Here is a 21,468-nt window from a genome sequence, read left to right as displayed (position 1 = left end):
GATATAAATACCCATAATATTTTATGTACAGATTTAGATTTTTAATAAATTGAAGCAGTGTAACTATTAAAGTGGAAAGGACGTTATCAGACTTGTTTCCAAAACAGTTTTTCAAGAGATCAGAACATCTTAAAAATGGCTCAGAATAAACATCTGTAACATTATATCTATGTTGACCAACAGGAAACAGATACACACATAATTCTACATCTGAACAATCAGTCATCTAAAGCTACGTCTAAAGATACGATGAAGCTAAAACCAGGAAAACTGTCCTGCCTGAGAGAGCAGAAAGTGTGGCTCAGACTGCAAAAAGTGCAATGGAAATGCTCTGTTGAAATTATTTCAGATAATGAGACGTGATTACACAAGCATCTAGAACAAACTGCTGTGTGTTTGCCACAGTGTGTTTTGACTGTTTCTTTTCCAAGCCATTGCAGTCAGTAGTTTCTAGAACTGGCTACCACACAATACTGGTCAAACGTTTTGGCAGCGGCACCACTGCCTAAATGAAATTTTGATTTTTTTTGCCAATAAAAGTTTTTGAAAATAATAAAATGCCTGAAATTGAAATTAACCTAAAGTATAATTTAGAATTTATGCCACTGTCAAAAATTTTCCCCATAACTGTATGACTTTGCCATGCTTAAATTAATTAATCCTAGCTATGTTTTCCAGTTTCTGGGAAGATTTAAAGGTAGAATTCGAAGTGTTTACACTGCCATTAGATATGATGAACTTCTGATTCAAGATAAATGAGCAACAGTGCTCACCTACAAAAACCTGCATCCACTACTGATATACCCTAACCTAGCATGAATATAACCCTTACATAATTCATTATCATTAACAAATTTTCACCACATTACAACCATTAAAAAACTGATAAAGACAGAATCACCTTGAACCATAAAACTGTGGTTTATGGTACAGCATTTAATCAGTGCTAGCATATACAAACTTTCTCATTAGCCTGTTTAGCTAACAAAGCACTAACACCCTGCAGCCAAATGTTATGCTGCTATGTCCAAGCAATATATGGAATATCTTGAATCCAGTAGCATTCCAACGTGACAAGCAAGTCAAGCAGTGCTTGTATGGAAGTGAAATGTAAAAATATCATAAATAAAAATATATTAAAGTAAAAAGATTTCTCTACTTTTATCTAAAAAGCATTCTGTCATAAAGATTGTCTAATACCTGTTTATATGCGCACTTTTGATTACTGCCACCTTGTGCTTGCAGTTGGCTATTGTCTTTGGAAGCAAATTAATTGCACTTGATTGCAGAGAAGCTGAAGTCTGAATGGGGTAAGTGTTTTCAGAGGTGGTTCAGAGTCAGGCGAGCAGCTTTTTCTGGTTTGTTTGTGCATGTGCTTTGTGAATAAACCTCTGGTGTCTGATGGGAGGTAATCTAGCTAAGCTGCCATGGCTCTCTTTTTGCTGCTCTGAGATCATCATTAGGCTACCATCTGAAAAGTTAATTACTGGCCAAGATAATGCCATACAGAGTTAGTATCTGGCTTGTTACCATATTTCTAAGATTTTTAGGGCGGAGTACAATGACCTCAGATTTATCTGACTTTTCAAGCAGAAATCTGGAGGTTGTTCCTAGAGTATTTAAAAGTAGAATGGGAGGCAGAGCCTTCAGTTTTCAGGCCCCTCTTCTGTGGAACCAGCTTCCAGTTTGGATTCAGGAGACAGACACTATCTCTACTTTTAAGATTAGGCTTCAAACTTTCTTTTTGCTAAAGCATATTTTAAGCTACATACTTTATTTTAAGCTACACCGCCATATACCATTGAATCGGAGTGAAACTAAAACATATCAACAAAAGAATTAAATAGCAATGTGATTAATACAGTTATATAGGCATGAAAAAGAATGAGGATTGCAGCAGTTAATTTACTGAACCCTTCACCACTAACATGGCAGACTTCCTGTTCTGGTTCAAGGTGCAGAGCCCAATAACAACAATTTACAAGGCACAGTGGGAGGCACCTAACACAAGGCAGAATAGAGACAATGATGAGCTAGTTTGTTGTGGAAGAACTTGACTGGCCTATGCAGAGTCCTGACCTTAACCTGACAGAATACCATTGGCACGAATTAGAGCAACATCAGTGTCTGGATGTCACTCAAGTTTATTTGCATGTGCAGACAAACGAGAGAATACTTCCAGCAATATAGTGTATGATACCTTCCTGTAGTGGGAACCTATTACAACAAAACCAAGAAACTGGTGCTTTGTTGTTTAGAAAAAAAAAGTCTTCAGCTCACTGAAGATACTTGAATAAACAAATTATTTATTTTATCAGACTTTGTCACCCAATTTTCCAAAGACGGATTGTCTATAAAATCTTATCACCATCTGTGTACAAGAGTGCTTGTTTGGAACTAACAAGCAGCATTTGTTGAATCACAACTGTTTTATATGAACTAATGATGAGTAAATGAGTAAAATGGAGTGTCAGTTGTAGAAAGATGTTGCTGCTTTAATTGTATGTAAATGGAAGCCATTTAAAATCCTGTGCTTCTCCTCCAAAACGATGGAATAAAAGAATGTCTCCCTCTCAGCCTCCAACACTAATTATTTTGCCGTTCCGTGGTAGTCATCATAAATAACCATAATTCAAATGGCCCCAATCAATAGTGCTTGAGGAGGCATTTGGACAATATAAAACAGTGTTGGTTTAAATTGCAAGCAGCAGGGCCAAGGACAAACCGCAAATGGCATTAGCATCTCTAACTTCTGTATATTTTTATTTCTGCAAGGAAAAAGAATAATTTGTACTTTAAAAAAATATATCTCTATATATAGATATATATTACTCACATAGAGCCTTCTTTTCTAAATCTTCATCCTTCAAGCCCCTCCTCTGTGGAACTGGAACACCCTCTACTTTTATGATTAAGCTTAAAACTTTTTGATAAAGCTTACAGTTACGGCTGGATCAGGTGACCCTGAATCCTTAACATGATGCACTGCTTTTTATTCACTCACCTCTCTTCATTCTCTGTGTGTTAATAAACCACTTTGAATTTAATCATTAGTTATTACTGAACTCTGGCTCTCTTCCACATCATGTCTTTTTTCCTGTCTTCCACCCCTCAACCTGGTTGCGGCAAGTAGCCGCCCCTCCCTGAGCCTGGTTCTGCCGGAGGGTTCTTCCTATTAAAAGGGAGTTTTCCCTTCCCACTGTCACCAAGTGCTTGCTTGTAGGGGTTTGTCTGATTGTTGGTGTTTTCTCTCTATTATTGCGGGTCTTTACAATAAAAAGGGATTTGGGGCAACTGTTGTTGTTGTTTGGTGCTGTATAAATAAATAACATTGAACTGAATAGAAAGTGTATGTGATGCGATGTAATTTAACTGTTCACTCATTCAGTCTCAGTCATTTCAGCCAAACTCACATGTGGTACATCAAATCACCAAATCATCATGTGCTGTGCATTCTCATTTGGAACAGTTTTCATGGTAATTCCTTAAAGAGGTAAATCACTTCTACAAACCTGTATCTTCAAAGCTTTCTGTAAATACTTCACTGTTTGAATGCAGTCCAAAATTATGATCAAAGTCACTGTTTTTCCAAAAGAACTCAGGCTCAGTGTTTGCTATTGTGTATGGAAGACAAAGCCGGGTGATTAGTTGTGAACAGATGGAAATTTTGGTCTCGGATATTCTTAACATGTGCAGACTACCTCGATGCAGGACTGGCACAGTGTGCTAGATGAGCTCAGCACACAGAAGTGAAAGAAATTCTGTTAAACTGATGATACAAGTAAACGTGCTTTGGCTGGACAGCCATGAGCAGTCCAGATTGTGAGAAGCATATTCCATGACCATCCTATCTGTCAGTGCCTGGGAGTGTGACTGGCATTTTGATTGCAGTTTTTCTCTGGGGACTGTCTGAGACCTTGAATCTGGATCTCAAAACTGTTCAGTGAGGACTCATGTTGGGCATCTTATTTTTAAAGGTGTAATAAAAAATTATTGTAATAAATAATGTCTACAACATAATACAACCCGATATATCTGGTTGATGATGAATAATAGCGACTCAACAATTACTTCACTCAGAGCAGAGATTTCAGGCTTTCCGATGTGTGATCCAGGCTGCACTGTGTATTGGAGCAAACAGTCCCCAGCTATTACAGTGTCAAGATGTTCTCAGCTACCAGTGTTTCTGAAAGCAAGGCTGAGAGTTTCCTTTCTTAAGCCAAACAAGCAACGGACAAGCCAGCGTTGTTTTTCCACTCTTCCACTACTATACTTAACTGCATGTTTCTATGATTCTTTAGCCTAGTCACTGACTGGCTGCAAAGTCTTTTGTAACTGTCAGCTAACACCTAAAACTTGGACTGACAATGTTTGCAAGGCGGTGTCTTTTTTTTCTTTCCAAATCTTTAAAACAACTTTAATACACAAAGGTACACAAAGGTAACGTGTTATATGTGTATGCTTTCTGCTTTTTTTCACCTTCAGTCTTTCCTCCTAGATAAAGTTACTTGATTCTCTTAAAGTGAAAGTCAAGACAACATTCAGGTTAAGCAGTTTCTGACAGACTAGACACTGACTATGTCGAACTGTTTATCCATAACTCTAAATTTGCAATTTTGCACACCTATACACAACATAATACAACTGTAATTACCTCTAACCTGTAAATTTGCAATTTGTGACAGTGTTGCAACTACTTGCACTTTAAATTCTGTTTACACCCACATGTAAACTACAAGATCTACAAAGCACTGTTTTGCTGGTTTACTTACTATTACTTTCTTTTAGTCGTGTGAAGGGAACCTGCAAAGTAAGAATTTCATTGCTCTGCGTAACCATTTGTGTTTTGCGGTGTAGATGATAACAAACTTCTTGAATCGTGAATCTAGCTTTTCGTTCATGCTAATGCCAACTTACCCCTTTAAGTTTAAACCTGTCTGTCAATGCAAAAGTTTACAACTATATAAAAACCAAAAACTATGTGAATATGAAGATGATTTGGCTTTTCTGTCGAGTCCTCACTCTGCTCATCTGGATATTACTCCTGTCCATTATTATTATGTGTACAAATCTATAGCTAATGAGAGGCTGTCTGTATAAGTTGTTTCTTGCTCACCCTTACACTGGCACTTTATACTGTGCAACTCTCTTCAAAACATATGAGATAAAAAAAATGAAGCAAAATGTCAAATGTGAGTATTTGGTGGCAAAAAAGTTTAAAAGTTAAACCTAGGGATGGGTATCGTTTAGGTTTTATCCGATACCGGTGCCAAACCGGTACTTTTGAAACGGTGCCGGTGCTTAAACGGTGCTCAAACCGGTGCTTAAAGAATGGAGAACACAAACTTTGTCCAAAAACCTCTCATGTTTAGCTGTTTTTTTTGTAAAAAGATAACAATGTTAGCCTTTTCTTCAGCTATAGGGCATATATGGTATCACTCTTGGCTGGAAGCAGTGCTTAAACAATGGAAAAAACACAAACTTTGTCCAAAAACCTCTCACGTTTAACTATTTTCCACTTTTTCTTTGGTCATTTTAGCCTTTTTGGCCAGGGTGAAGGGAGTATCTGCCATCAAACAAGAAGACAGCCGCATGTAACTACACGGTGTTTGCTAGTTACATGCATTAATGTAATAATGTGGTTAGCCTACTCAACGTAAATTACACACGAACAGCATTAAGCTACTCACGCAGAGAAGAACGGCTGCTGCTGCCATCATCATCCTCATCATTTCTGCTACACTGGCAGGGCTAGGGGCCAGGACTCTACTCTTCGGGTTTTTGGGGGATGGTGCTAACTCCGGGTCCGATAACAGGCACCACAGGGACAGGGATAGCTCAGTAGGGAGAGTGTCTGCCCCATGATCGGAAGGTCAGGGGTTCGATTCCACTGAACGGCTACCCTGAGGTACCCCTGAGCAAGGTACCGTCCCTACACACTGCTCCCCGGGCGCTGCATTGGTGGCTGCCCACTGCTTCACTGGGTGACTGGGTTAAATGCAGAGGAGTAATTTCCCTTCGGGGACTAACACAACACACTTTACTTTACACCCGCAGTAGATGTGCTCGGTGTGAGGTCTCGCAGCAAGCTATCAAACACGGCGCATTTCTCGGCTTTAAAAAAAAAGCGTCACCAGGCGTTTCATCAGATTCGAGGTGTTACCTCCTTTGACAGTATCACAGTATCACCTTAAAGCACTTGTTGCAGGCTGCTGAGTTTGCATCTTTTGCTGTGAAGTACAGCCAGACTTTTGACCGCTTCACCTTGGGCATTTTTAATCTGTAGCTCTGCTCTAAAAGAACGTACGTACCTGGCCCCGCCTACTATCCTCGGAAACGTAAAATGATTGGCTAGAATTGGCTCAGGGAAAAAAAAAAAAAAGCACCGAAATAAAGCACCGAAATGTGCGCTGCTTTTCGGTCTGGTTACTACCGTTTATGTCAGAACCGGTGCCATCATGGCAACGGATACCGGTACCCATCCCTAGTTAAACCCTTGTAACACTAAAAGTGTTACGGGGGTTTTGAAAGTTACCAAATCTGGAAAAAGCATCACTAAGTTGGCAAAAATGTATACCCCTGGGAGCCTTTAAGAGCAAAACAGTCTCTAAGTCCTGCTGCTACTTTTGATATTGCAACAGCATAGTCCCAAGAGCAACTCTCCATAACTAAGAGAAGCCTGCAGAACACTAAAAGTATCACGACTACCACAGCTAACACAATGACATACGTGGTACAAACTGGATTTACATACCAGGTTAGTGAATAGTTGGCATCTACGTACATATTTATTTATATGTATTTATTATTCATTAAAATGAATAAAATACATTTTTCCAACTTTTTCTGTGTTTCTAATTTAAAAGACTTCATCCAAAAACAATATTTTTGTCAAGATCTTTCTTTTGATCCTTTCTTATTATTGTAAGTCTCATTTTCAGCGTGTCCTGTGCCTGTGTGGATTGCCATTCTTTCCTGTTTTCTGTGGTTTTCTGTGTTTTTACTTCCCTCCTTTGTTGTCTTTAATGCGTTCCCCTGCACTTTATTACCCGTCCGTCTGTGGTGAGTGTATTTAGTCTGTGTCCATTCTCTCAGTTTTTGTCAGGTTGTTGTCTGTGCTTTTCCTCGTTCCTTGCAAAAAAATGACTTTTACAGCAATGAGGGGAAACTTCACTTGAGTTTTCACTGGTAAAACAGCACTTCTGTACTTCCCTGTGCTAGATTAGCAAGTGTTCTTTCATTATGCCAGCTATAAAAGTTTAGTATTTCTTGTCACATTTACATTACACAATGTCTCTTGGATTTCTAAAATGAACTCCATTTCAAATCAGAATCTTTTACCTCGGGGGAATCCCAAATCCCATCTGGAAGTGGGGATGTAACAGATGGCGACTTGAGCCACATTACTGTACACAAAGACAGCTGTTGTCGTCGTGCCTGATTTATCTTGACAGTAACCTTTAAAAAGCGACTTCAAGACTGACTCACCTGAGTCCGGGGACTGGGAGTGTGAAGCAGCTCGCTGACAGAATAAATCATCCTTTTTTGACTGATCAGCCACTCCGTCTCTCTGACAGACTGTTTAGGATATCTGAATAGCTGAGTGAAACTTTTATGACTCACTGCTTGCAGAGGACACTTGCTTCTTTAAAAAAATTTAACTTTTGCGTATTTTACAGAAAACTGACGGTGGAACTGCATAATGCAAAATTGCTTCTTTGCCGTAATACTTAAACTCATGGACTGTTACCACACTTAAATCCTGCAGATGCTACATTTTTCTATGAAGTTTTAGTCAACAGAAATTGCTGCACCTAAGTACCTGGTGCTTAACCAGCAAAAGATATTTGTAACGTATTTGTATAATATGATTTTATGTCCATATTAACTGTGTTGAAGACAAACATCAAGTATGGTTAAACTAGCTAACCTTTATTTAACCAGACAAATATAGAAAATATTCTTATTTACAGATGAATCCTGGGAAAAGGTAAAGCTTCTTAAGGATGTAGAGGTAAGTATAAAAAGAAATATCAAACTAGAATTCCACTCATGTCTGCATACTGAAACTGACTTTCAGTTTCACTAGCTATTTATCTTTCTTTTCACTCCCTGTTTGATTAAGGTTTCCTAGGAAACTATGATCTCTTTTGGGCTGGAAGGTCGAGGAGTCCTGACTTATCTGTTATATGATCAGTTTTCTGAAAAGAGCAACAATAAAAATACAAGAACAACTAGTGTTACCATCTGTTTATCTCAGAAAACAAACATTTATATATTCGTTTATGAAAAAAGTATTACTTTTTGGCCATATGACACAATCAGAGTAGCACTCAATGCTCCAAAATAAAACACATCGTTTCTGCATGCTCTGAAATTTAACATTGATTCTATGCTGGTTGTTTGAAATGGTTTCAAAGTTAATGAAAGTGAGAAAAAAGGCACCAGACACATAGCAGAGGAGAAGTTCATTCTCAAAATTTGATGGAAGTATGTTGCCAAATTTTAAAGTGCTTCAAGACGGAGCCTCAATCTATGCTATTCCATTTTAAACAGGACAGCACTCGTGTGACTGTGGCATGGTAGATTGATATAATCATATGTAATATGTGACACCATCCAGAGTCTGTAAAAGCTTCTATTTGGCATGTCACTAAAGCATAACCCAAACCCTTAAATGAGCTGCTGGTGACCCGGTGGACAGTAAGGGACTAACAATTGCCTAATCAGGTATTAATTCAACTCAGTTCAATTTAATTCAGTTTTATTTATATAGTGTCAAATCACAACAACAGTTGCCTCAAGGCCTTTTACATTATAACCCTCTACTGCATAGCATTGCCCTGAGGCAACAAACCACATTTTCATGCCTCACACGGGCCCTTCAAAAAAAAAAACTTTTTATTTTCAAATAATGCTACCAGGCACATCTCTTTCCAATAAAATGATGAGTTGAAGGTGGTGTGACTTTCTGCAAGCTGCACTACATGAGAGACATCTCCATTAGGAGGTAAGATAAAGATCATTATTTTACATGTTTATAGTGAAATAAATGTATATAAAAAAATACTTGTATGTGCAGGAATATGTTAAGAAGCATATTTGATTGTTTGTTCTATTTTTTTAAATTTACTTATACAGTAAAACTGTAAATTTTCATTCGTTGCCTCAAGGCAACACTGCGCAGTTAGCCCAGTTTTTTTCAGGCAATATAATGCATTTGCATTTGTGTGTAGAGATGTGTTTGTGTGCATTTATATGATCATAGTCAATGTTTTTTACTTTACAATCTACTGATAATTACAGGACATGGACGTAAAAAGCTTTTATGAAAGGAAACCAAGGGAATGTGCACTTTCTGTCCTCAGAAAGTGAGGACAGTGAGCTTTCAGGGAGTGACAGTGAAGTAGAGGAGTGGATCCCTGAGTCAGGTTTGAGGGACACTTAGGAGCTCAGGGGTCAGGGGTCAGTTGGTAAAGTAATTGTGTCTGTGTGTGTGTTAGTGTGTGTGTGTGTCGTTGGTCGTGTATTACTTATTGTTGTGGGGACACAAATTTGTTTACACACTCACATTGTGAGGTCTCACCTACTTTACGGGAACAAATTGCAAGGTAAATCATTAAATTTTAGGGTGAAGGCTTGAGTCAGGGTTAGGGTAAGGTTAGGTTTAGGATAAGGTCAGGGTTAGGGTTAGGTTCAGGCAGGGACTTGTGATGGGTAGGGTCAGGATAAGTCTCCAGGAAATGAATGTAAGGTAATGTAATGTCCCCAAAAGTGATGGAAACACACCGTGTGTCTGTGTGTGTGTGTGTGTGTGTGTGAGTGTGAGTGTGCGCACGTGCATGGGGTTATGGTCAAATGTTGGATGTATTTTGGTGTTTTATTGTTCTGTGAAATGCTTATATTGTTTATTTGTTGTTTATTTATTTGTTCATCCTTGTTGTACTAATAAAATCTATTATAGAATAACTTGGTGTTTGACTGCCCTTGTTGCACAGTGTTGCCTTGAAGCAACAAACCAATATCTGTTTGGGGGGTGGGGGCGCAGGGTGTCAAATTTTATGATTGATATATTATTAGGGACCCTAAAGCTCCCCCAAAATAGGGAGAAATGTTTTATTCCCCAAAAATTAAAAAGTCATGCAGTAGAGGGACAAGGTAAAGACCCTGCAATAATACAAAGATAACATAGAAAATCCCATCACTGAGACGAGCCCCCCGTGAGCATACGCTTTGGCAACAGTGGGAAGGGAAAACTCAATTTTAACAGGAAGAAACCTCCAGCAGAGCCAGGCTCAGGGAGGGGCGACCAGTTGGGGGTGAAGGGAGGAAGACAGGACAAAGACACACTGGTCAAAGCATAGGTGTAACCTACTTGATAAGATGTAAAAGTTAGCAAGAAAAGATGGAATGCAGGTTTATTATGACAAACTAATGATTTTCCTTCACTTCAAAATAATTACTTTATTGTGATTAATATATGAGTATAGTAGCAAGCTCTAAGGGACAGCGAAATCCATTTAATTCAGGGTGACTCTGAGAAAAAGTCACAAAGCACAACAAATGCTTAAACATAAGCACATGATTTTGTAACACATAATGTGCAAGAAAAAACTTGGACTTTACTTTGAAAAACATTACCACAGTGCCAGTTTTTGAAAAAAGAAAAGAGAAAAAAAAATCACTCCACTTGAGCCAGATGTTAAAGAGTTGCAAAATCTTTCATGCTTTTCTTGTGCTATCCTGATACGATATGCCAGGCTGCTGATAAACTTCATTATCAGCAGCCTGTCGAGAAGCCCTGCGAGAATCTCCTTCTATCTTTGCTTTACGGTTTTCAGAAGCTACCTGTCTGTAGTCTGCAGTGTTTCTATCTGAAGATAGCATGTTATCTGGAATAAGGGCACTTCCCCACCCCAACAGATAACTTCTCCTTAGTTTATCCTCCTACAGTACATATGCTACAGAGGACATGGCAATGTGTCATTTTGGGGAGGAAACTTTGGGATCAGGTTGTGATCCAGCACCCAGTCCACTGCAGAAAAATCCTTCCCTATTATAATGAATTACTTTGCAAATGGCCTGAAAATAAATCAGTTGTGGTGCACAGAAATTACCTAGTCACATTCTTTCATCAGAATACTTATTAAAACCAGCCTCCTAACAAATGAACAACTTGATCATTTTATCATCCACATGCTCAATAAAAAATACTTCAATGAAATGTGCTGAATGCACACACACACTAACAGAGTAACCCTCTACAGTCCTGCATGCTAACATTCTTCATTCGCAAAAGGCCAAAAGTATTTAACACAGGGAGGAGTAACAGGAAATGAATGAAAAAGAAAATAATGTTGTCCTCTATGGATAGCTTCCAATCTCAATAAGGAGTATGGCCACGTTGATTGGCAGGTGACACAGCCAGTGTTTGGTAGGCCTCATGCACTACTCTGAATAATTAAAACTGTACCTCTTTCCTGAGTGTGTGTGTGCTGTTGGTGCCTTTCGGAGCATTTTTAATGAATAACCCTGGCTATTATTATGGCTTCCAAGCCATAATATTATGCTTCCTGTGGGTGGCTGTAGCTCAGGGGGTAGAGCTGGTCACCTGCTGACCAGAAGGTTGGTGGTTCGATCCTAGTCTGTTCCAGTCTGCAAGATACTAACCCAAGTTTCTCTCCGATGCATCCATCAGAGCATGAATGTGTGTGGATGTAAGTTAGGAAGCAGTAGACAAAAGTGCTTGTGTGAATGGGTGAAAGCACAGGTTATGTGAAGTGCTCAAGATAGAGTAGAAAAGCATTACATAAGAACCAGTCCATTTACCATATGGTTGTTGTTGTTGTTCTTATTTACTTAACAATGATTAGTCCAAAAAAAAAAAAAACAGTGGTGGCTGACATTGCACTCAGACATCATGTAGACAACAGTCTGCAAAGTTCTGCATAAATCCAGTACAAAACAATGCCAGGAGATTTACTCTCTCCCAGTGGATTCAAATGCATTGCAATGGGTTCACACTGGGGTCTTTAAACTGTTCAAACAATAAAACTCAATTTCCTATGACATAACTAAATATAGCACATCCCAAAAGGTTGATTCTGTTCATCTGGACGTAGCGTTTTCAGTGGGAGAAACGTTTCATCACTCATCCAAGTGACTTCTTCAGTCTCAGCTGAGCACAAAAGTAATGACTTTTGTGTTTAGTCGATTACTTGTCACTATTTTTGAGGGTAAAACCCACATACTAAACTCTGCTGCTTAACCCACAAATGCATTTTCCTTACAAATGTGGCACCATTTAAGGGGACATAAGCAGACTTTCCAAATGTATAAGATTTAGATAAAGTAATAACCAACCCCAACTCCACAACATGTGTTGGTTGCTAACATATTTTCAGAATAATTGACCAAAAGTTCCTATTATAAAACTGCTAATTTATGAAAAAATGAAATTAAAGAATTTGGTCATGTTTAAACTGGTTGTGTGCACCCCCACCTCCCTTACTTGAATGTTCCCGGTCACAATGGACCAGTCAGTTTTAACAGCTCTTATATTAACATAACAAACATTTTTCACCACCAAATTCAGTTCAGTTGGTAGTTCAATGAGTCGTTCACTGAGTCATTCAGTGGTCATTCACTGGGCCTTTCAGGGGGTCAGAGGCCAAGGGGGGTGGGGGGTGGGTGGATTCCCATTCATTTCCTTTGGCAATCACTTTTGACTGGGAACACCACAGATGAAACAAAGTTGATTAAATAGTCGATTTTAAATCAAACCCTTAGTCAGACTATACAATACATTATAAACACAGATGAAATGTCTTATACAGGATTATTTTTATCGATTTACAGTGTTCAGGTCATGCTATTAATTGTCACAATGCTTGTATTTTTCAATAGTGTAGCCACTGCACATGTAACTCTGCATCTCTAAGCGCTTCAGGCCACCAGTGTCTGGTTCTGTTGCTGCCTCGTGCTGCACACATCCTTAAAAAAAACAGCTCACGTGCACCAGCAATAGATTATTTATCTCTCAGTCCCATATGAAAGGCTTTGACCAGCTAAATATAACTGAGTCAGCAACGTTGCGGTCTACCATCTGTGTAACTACCACGTACTGTCATTCAAACTACAGCCACATTTTTGTGTCTTTCTTTTTGAATGCTTTAACTTTTTTGAATGTAAATAAATACCATAGAAATGTTATTTCTAAATCTTTGAAACAAAAACATTACCAACAAAGAAACACATCTCAAATCAAAGCAGCTGACGCAGGTGGCCAGAAAGAATTTATAAGGTCCTGCGAGGGAGCTGAGCCCTTGTGATCTGGGAGCTCAGGGTGAAGGATGGTGGTGATGGGTGGGAGACTGCTGTGAGCGGATGTTTGCCATGGGAGGAGTGTTTGACTCCTATTCCAGACACATCCTGGACTCACTAGTTTTGTGCCTGCTCTGACACCAAGGGACATGTGGCTGTTTTTTCCATACACATGTGACATGACTGGTATTTAGAATGGGACAGAGAAAGTGCAGGCAACTTTGTACAGCTATACATCAGGAAGGCAGTCTTAAATGACTGTAATAAATGAATAGATGAATGTGGTATTTAAAATTATTTATGAGGTACTACAAATGTTAGCTCAAGCATATGCAATTTACATCAAAAACATCGTCAACATAAGGTTTCTAGACTCTCAGGAATAAACGTCCAATACAAGAAGATGCCAATGTGTCCGCAAACACTCGACAACACTCTTCAAAAGGTGCGACTTTTATTTCAAAGGCAAACTACTGTAACTGCCCCTGTTTCAAGTTTATGACACACTTTCACAGTTTCACTACGACTTGGAGAACAGTTGGTGAGTGTTTGCAGACAAGTCAGTGTCATCCATTCAAACTACAGTGAATACAGTGTCAAAGGTTTTGACAACAGGTTGTATCACATCAATACAACTGGCAGAAACCTCAAACAAATATGCGCATGATGTCAAAAAAACCAGAACATGCTATAGCACCAGTTATATTAGAAATAAAGTATATATTTCTGCATTAAAGTAATGCAAAGAATCTCTGTGAATCTCTGTTTTCATGATGTTAGCATGTAGCAGCAGTGTTGGGAAGGTTACTTTTAAAATGTATTCCACTACAGATTACAGAATACATGCCCCAAAATGTATTTTGTAACGTATTCCGTTACATTACTCAATGACAGTAACGTGTTCTGAATACTTTGGATTACTTAATATATTATCATGCTTTTTACAACTACATGAATGTACTATTGCTGTGTGATTTATTACGATTACTGAAGGTCAGCGGCTCCTAACCGTAGTAAAGGGACCTCTGGCTAATACGGTGGGTTCCGTGTCGGGCCTGTAGCCGAAAAATAGCTTTACTTTGTTGTCTGGGTCAAGTTTGAGACAGAGAGAGGCGTTGAAAGGCTGCTCCAACGGAACTTATTGTTTCGGAGGAAAACACGAACACGGTGTACAGTCGAGTCTTAATAGCTTACTTACAACTGGGCTCGTCAGGCACTCTTCTTGGCTGCAGTGGTTATTATTATATTTACATGCTTCCAGCTCCCGTTTCTGCTCGATGACAGCTCTACTTTTCCACTCTCCTTTTTCTCCCTCCTCGCGCTCACAGACACATAACGGTCCATTCTCGCTGCAGCACGGACTACACTGCCCATGAGGCTACATTCTTTAGGGCTAGCCTGTAGCATTCTGTCTATTAGCTTAGCGCAACAACAACAACAAAAAGGCGCTCTCTCACCCAGGAAACACAGTCGCAGAGAGAGAGCGTCACCCTGTAACCATGGCAACCGTAACGCTGCCGCCTGGAACAACAGAACATAGCTGTCAAACAAACCCAAACAGTCCTGACCCGCCACAATATGAAACAGGAAAATACCGCCGTGTAATCCATTTATTTCAACAAAGTAACTGTATTCTAAATACCACCTTTTTAAACGGTAACTGTAACGGAATACAGTTACTCATATTTTGTATTTTAAATACGTAACGGCGGTACATGTATTCCGTTACTCCCCAACACTGTGTAGCAGCCATTCATAAATAGGTCTGCTTTTCCCATACATGTTGCAGGTAAAATTTCCCAGATGATTCTGCATAAACCCAGTAAAACAGGCCCACTGGATTATTACTTCTAATGGATTTCAATAAAATACTTTGCTGTTTAGTAATACAGTGGAACCCCGACTTACGAAATTAATTTGTTCCAGAGGGTCTTTCGTAAGTCAAAATTTTCGAAGCACCTTTTTCCATCGCCTTCTGAGTGAGGCGATGCTGGCTGAAGACGAAGTTCTTGGTGGAGGCTGAAGAAAGCATAGGTATGCATGCATACATACGTACGTGTACATGTACATAACATTATGGAATTTAATTCTAAACATTAAAACTAAAACTTACATTTACGTTAATTAATGTACGCACGTACACTGTGCAATGATTTTTTTTTAACATTTTGTTAAACTCGCTCATATTTATGCCTTATGCCGGCCCCATTATGAATGAACGATAGGCTAATTGCAAACGAAAAGCACACGAAATAGCGCACTGCAACAACAATACGTCTTTCACGTGGAACAGCAAAACGCATTTCTCAAACGGATTTCGTTACACGGGCATTTTGTCGTACCACGGGCAAAAATATTGCCATTAAGTGCCTTCGTAACTTGAATTTTTCATTAAATGGTGTCTTCGTAAGCCGGGGTTCCACTGTACCAGCATTACACAGGAGTGAAACATATAGAACATCAAAAGTGCCTTGAAAGATCAACATTGTCTTTGAATCATAAAGAGACAAAGTACTACTAATATAATCTACATGTTAAGATATGCTAAGATATTTCAGGTTATTTATCTTTTATTTTTGGAAATTGATTGTTTATTAAATGTGAGTGCTGCATGGATGTCAAAGTACTTAATTACATTTAAAAAAGACCATTTTCAGTATAGTATATACAAGTATATCTTACCCATGAACTAAAATGGGTTTTAGAGCTGTGGTGTAAACCGACTAAAGTTATTAAAAAGGGGAAGTGACTAATCTTAGATATCTCTACTGCCAAGGTTAATTTGCTACAATGTAATGGAAAATGTTAAGTTCAGAAAGATGACACTGACCCAGGAAGGAGCAAAGCAGTACAAGTTATGAAAAATTCCTCCTCTTTAGGACAAGAAACAAAGTTCCTCAAAATGTTCCTACTGCTTCAGAAGTTTACGTTTACTATTTGATTCATGATAATAATGTTTTTTTTTAAGTTACAAGGCTGTCATTAGAAACAGAATGAAACAGAACGTTTTTACACTTGGCTGAGGTAGACATGAGACACATCTACATTTTTGCCAGGTCTAAAAATTATTTTGTATAAGCTTTTTGTTAGTTTAACGCCAATTTTAATCCAAGCTTCATATGGAAATTGTCCGTGTACTAAAAAATCTATTGCAAGTCCATGCTGCCGTTTGTTTGTATGCTAAAAAAAAAAGTGCAAATTAGGATCCAGAAGAAAACATGCATAGCAAGGCTTGTGTAATCTTTTTTTTTTTTTTTTGACTTACCCTCCTCGGGTTTGATGGGTAAAACAGGGCGATCTTCCTCAATCTCTTTCACCCCTTCCTTTTCCTCCTTTCTTCCTTCACTGTGAAGGTTAATCACCATCTGATTTGGCTCTCCACTAGGTTGACTTTCTTCCAGTGTAACTCTCATTGGTGGCTGGGTGGTGGTGATAAAATGGAATACAGGTGTTGTCAGGGATTCAGGCCGCCTTTGGGAAGGAGTGACGGGCTCAGAAGTAGTCTTTTCATAAATGCTGGTTGGAATGCTGCTCTCTGAGTCATCCTGGCTTCTCTCTTGCACTGTGTCGATAGTGTAAGGCACATCCTTTCCTTCAGGCCCAGACACATTCTGAAAAGTTACTATTTCTTCCTGCTTCTCCCCCTGCATCTCTTCCTCATTCAACCTTTTCTTGTCATAAACTGTGAGTAGCTTCTGCGTTTCTTTTGGACCATTTGAATTTGTCTCAGGATGGATGGGAACCTCTGAGCTTTCCATGGTGTACAGTGGAAAATGTACTGTATCTGATCCTCTTTCTTGACTGGATTGGATCTCTGTACCCCTCTGTGGAAGACTCACATTGGTCTGACTGATAGAACCCCTCGGTGCCACGCTATCTGATGTATTTTTGTTATGTGCCTTAGTTTCAGTGCCTCTCTGAGGATAAATGGCACTTTCTGAACCCGCATGTGGATACTCAGTATGTTTTTCACTTTCTAATTCTCTGTGTAATGGAAATATGACACTACCCAAACTCTTGTGGCCATGCAATGAATCGTCTAAATCTGTCTGTGGACGTAAATTATTAAAAAGGACACCTTGCAAACTTGTTAGACCCTGCGAGAACTGCCAAGAAGATGTGGCACGCATATTTGGCATGTCAGTAGTCTGCTCTAGTCTCAGGGGACTTTCTGTCACTTCTTCTCTGCCTGAAGGATGGTCACGAACTCCATATCGTTCTCTCAGCGCCTGCTTGCCTTGCCTGTCAAAGCTCTGAAGAGAATAGATGCGGTCAGGTTTGACAGAGCCTTGGGACACAGATAGAACTTTTTTAAAGGAAGAGGAAGATGGGGTGGGAAACAGCAAAGACTGTGGGTAGGTCTCTGGAAAGTCTGTAGGACCATAATCATAGTCTTCTGGTTCCTCTTTATCAAGTGGTGACAATTTAAAGAGAGGAAGATTTCCATTAGGAAGGTGATAAGGAGTGGCAAATTGATCTGTGTGGCCTTGTTGATCAAACCTGTATGGGAAATTATCATGCCTGATGACTGTATTATCCTCTGTGGGTGCAGCTAACATGGGTTTATGAACTTGCTGCGGATCACAGTCTGGTACCGGGTAGCACATAAGCTTCCCCCCTTCATTAGGGCAGTGGCAAACACGGCAAGGGTCAATGTGGAAGGAGTGTCCAGCGTCAAACTTTTGTCCAGCATGAACACATCCAACTCGTTCGCACTGCATGCAGCCATCTGCAGGCTCGGAAACCTCGATGCAGTTTGGTGGCATATCAGGACAGCTGATGAAGTGGCAGCTGATCCGGCCCCCTCCTACAGGACAGGAACACTCTGTGCTACCATAGTCAACAAAATAGGAGTCTCCCTCGGGCACCTTGCCATTCTTGAACCCAGCACTGATGCAGTCGTAGTACTGGTATCCCTCGCATGCACATCCTTTTTGTAAGCACGAAGCACAACAGGCACCACTCTCCAGGACTTCTTCGATACAGTTGTCCAGCAGGGGACAGTTTGTGCCAGTGCAATCAAGCTGGCACAAACAGACACTCGAGTAGAAAAAAAACAACGCACACTGCAGTAGTACTACTTCAGCTTGAGCCATGGCACCTGGTATATGTTCAGTAATGATGAAGATCAAGTCTTTAGATTATCTTTAATGACTCATGCGAATCACCTCTGCTCTGCAAGAAACAGGGAAAAAAGACAGAAAGACAGGTTTATTTCTCAAAATGCAAGCAAATCAACCTCTGGCTTCCCAGTTTAGAACATAAGAGTCCAATTTTTACAGCGTTGCCATCTTTTTAACATTAAGACTACATACTTGTCATTATCATCAGCTGGAGTGCACTGTTTTGAATCATTATGCAGGCTGTCATGATGAAACCTGGAATCTGCCCAGCTTCTAAATTTCTAGTGCATCTGTGATTATCTCCATAAAAACATTCCTCTCATAATCTTGTGTTGCAATCAACCTCTAGCAGTCTAACAGCTGAACATACATGAGATGCCTCATAACAGTTTGGCTGTTGAGTTTGTTGGAAAGTGATTACACTTTAAGAAAAGCACATTCTCTAAGGTAATTAGCAGGGTAGGGACCAAAGTGCTTGGCCTCCTTTAAATAATGATTCTCATTGGAAGTTTCAGACTCAAAGTGATTTTATTTACTTCATTATTTCACTTCATCAGGAAGGAAAAAATCTTTCACTTATTTTATCATATAGAATGTGCCAAAAACCCATGCTGCCTTACACTACATGTTCTAATTTTGAGAGCGTTCCAAGAACTACATATTATGCTTTTGTAAAAATACTTTTGGACTGATCTAATTCATCATCAGCGATACTAGGTATATTTTTCCCTGACCTTTAGGTCATCTCTGCAAATAAATACACCCTCCCTTCTTGGACTGACATTGAGTTTCTAAGCGCTGAATTCCACAGAGAATTCCTATGAACATTGTTGTCAGGAAAAAAAGAAATTCTGCTCCAAACAAGGACCCGCGTCGTCTGTTAATCCCACCTGAGTCATGAGTAATACATCTGATGAGGAAAACAGCTCATGGCCTTAACTGATTTGAACTGCTTAGCTCATTATATGTTTTAAATTAAAAACTAATTTCTTTAATTTGTTTTGTTTTGTTTAGTTGTTTATTTGTTTTTTTGTTTGTTTTGTTTTTGTTTGTTTTTTTTACCTCATGCCATAAATTCTCAATATAAAACTTAAAAACACAAATCAAAATCTTGGCATTATAGCCAGTGTCAAGAAACTATCAGAAGCATTTATCACTATGATTTTTCAAAAAAGTTCCCGGAGGTTTTGAGGAAATTCCTGTCAGAGCCTGCCATAAAGTGAATCACAATTAGGTGGTTAAAATCTGACTCCATCATAATTATATGGGTCCAGAAAGCAGGGGAACTACACAAGATCGAAGCCAAATTTATATAAAGTAGAGACCTGTAATGAGCCAATTATTGCAACGCTGTTATTCACTCTGTGGCAACTGTGTATTACACTCTACTCTCTTAGAACCCTTTTCACCAACACAGTACTGGTGCCTAATCCAGAGCATATTTCCATTCGTTTTAGCTGCAAACATGAGTGGTGCTAGTGTCGAAAAGCAGGCAACAGCACAGGTCCTTGAAATTTCTGGTTTTAAACTTAAACCACCAATGTGAACAAGTGTAGTTGGAGCTACCGCAAGAAACTTTCCCCCATTTGCTGGAAATTGTACCGACTATTGAAATGTGATGCTAGCAACATTTGCCTCTCAAATGCAGACAAGTTCTCCAAAGGCATCAAGGCTGAACTCTTTCCATCTGACGGCATCCTAATGGAAAAGAGGTGCACAATGCTAGCCCCTTTTAACTGCCCCTTTTCATATAGATGTATCTGTATAGATGTATCCGATGTAATGCAATAGCAGCTTACTTCATGCTATTCTGGAGGCTTTCTGTTACCAAACCTACAAGTTGGCTCATGACAGTTGTGTCAGTGAAAGTGTCATGCACCTTTACTGCAGCAGACACAATAAAAGCTGGCAAGGAATGGCTGCAGAGGAATGCAAATACAGTAGCCTGGTGTTTCCCAGAGCTGTGAGGGAGGGGGGGGGGGATTCCTTCATTTCTGCCTGCCAAACACACACACACACCCATCTACACACACACATACACCTATACACACACAGCTGACGATAAAGCCTCCCAAAAGTAATGCATCGCTCTGACAAGGCCTGACAAAATAGTGTTTACTTAAAAAAAAATGTTTTCAGTACCAGTCTTCATCTGTGCAGTGCAAACTCGCTTTGGAGAGCAGGCAGAAATATTCATTTACACCGTTAGACGTTAAGAAAAGTCCCCCTCAGTAAACTCACGACCATATGGTGCAAACAAACTGTAAGCAACTCTATAATTTCGCCGCAGTTTTAATCTGTCTTCATCGCATCTGTAACTTTCTCTTGATAAATGAGTGCGGCTACAGCGGATTCAAACAGAAGGGTTTCGAAAGACTTTGCATCTTTTCGCACAAACAGCAGCAACCTGTCTCCACCTGATAAATGTGGGGGAAAAGTTGTTGCAACACCGCAGTCAGACACGGAACAAAAGTGAACACCGGAGAAAGTTTGGAAAAGCTCATCTGTGCTGAGCGACGCGTAAAAGTTCTCAGCGCAACATCCATGGAATTAAGCTCAGCCTGATTTTAACGACGGCGCACAGGCTGTCGGCGAAAAGCTGCAAATACTGTTTAAGGAATAAAGCCGGGCAGAGACGCTGCTTTGTGTTACCTTGTAGAGAGCCGCCGGTCCTCTGTGCGCCTCCAAATGTGAACCTTTTGACCATCGACGTGCTGTTGGGACCAAGCAGGCAGGCTGAGGGGGAGGTACAAAAAGTTTCCCTGCTGGAGACTCCGGAGGAGATCCCATCCTGATCCATAATGAAGAGCAGGCTCTGCGGGCATGGGCCCACACAATACAACTGCTAAAGATTTGATTTGGCAGGACAGGTGTTAAAAATAACGAGTTCATGTTCTGTGTTATTACAGTAATTAAAGAGTGAATTAAAACCGTGCCTATAAAGCAGACACAAGGCTCTTTTAAGGAGGACAATGCACCAGGACTTGTTTCCAGGACTTGTTAGCAGCACAGTGAGTCCAAC

The 21,468-nt window shown here is 39.7% G+C and overlaps 1 protein-coding gene across 3 annotated transcripts in view; it reads right to left on the bottom strand.

The window, feature by feature from the left end:
- The window catches only part of fbln2 (fibulin 2), a 70,357-nt gene extending 49,132 nt beyond the window's left edge, over positions 1-21,225 (bottom strand). For 2 of the 3 annotated variants that reach the window (XM_063474854.1, XM_063474856.1), the window contains exons 1-2: positions 21,099-21,225; positions 16,589-18,498 (exon numbers count right to left, since the gene is read on the bottom strand). In XM_063474854.1, the coding sequence (XP_063330924.1) occupies positions 16,589-18,419 (1,831 nt within the window). In that variant the 5' untranslated portion in view covers positions 18,420-18,498; positions 21,099-21,225. The remainder of the gene's footprint in view (positions 1-16,588; positions 18,499-21,098) is intronic. The other variant, XM_063474855.1, reaches the window with a different exon arrangement.
- Between the last annotated feature and the right edge of the window lie 243 nt (positions 21,226-21,468).

This window comes from Pelmatolapia mariae, linkage group LG5 (genome assembly GCF_036321145.2).
Source record: "Pelmatolapia mariae isolate MD_Pm_ZW linkage group LG5, Pm_UMD_F_2, whole genome shotgun sequence".
Lineage (NCBI taxonomy): Eukaryota > Metazoa > Chordata > Actinopteri > Cichliformes > Cichlidae > Pelmatolapia > Pelmatolapia mariae.
This window is presented reverse-complemented; position numbering and strand designations above follow the sequence as displayed.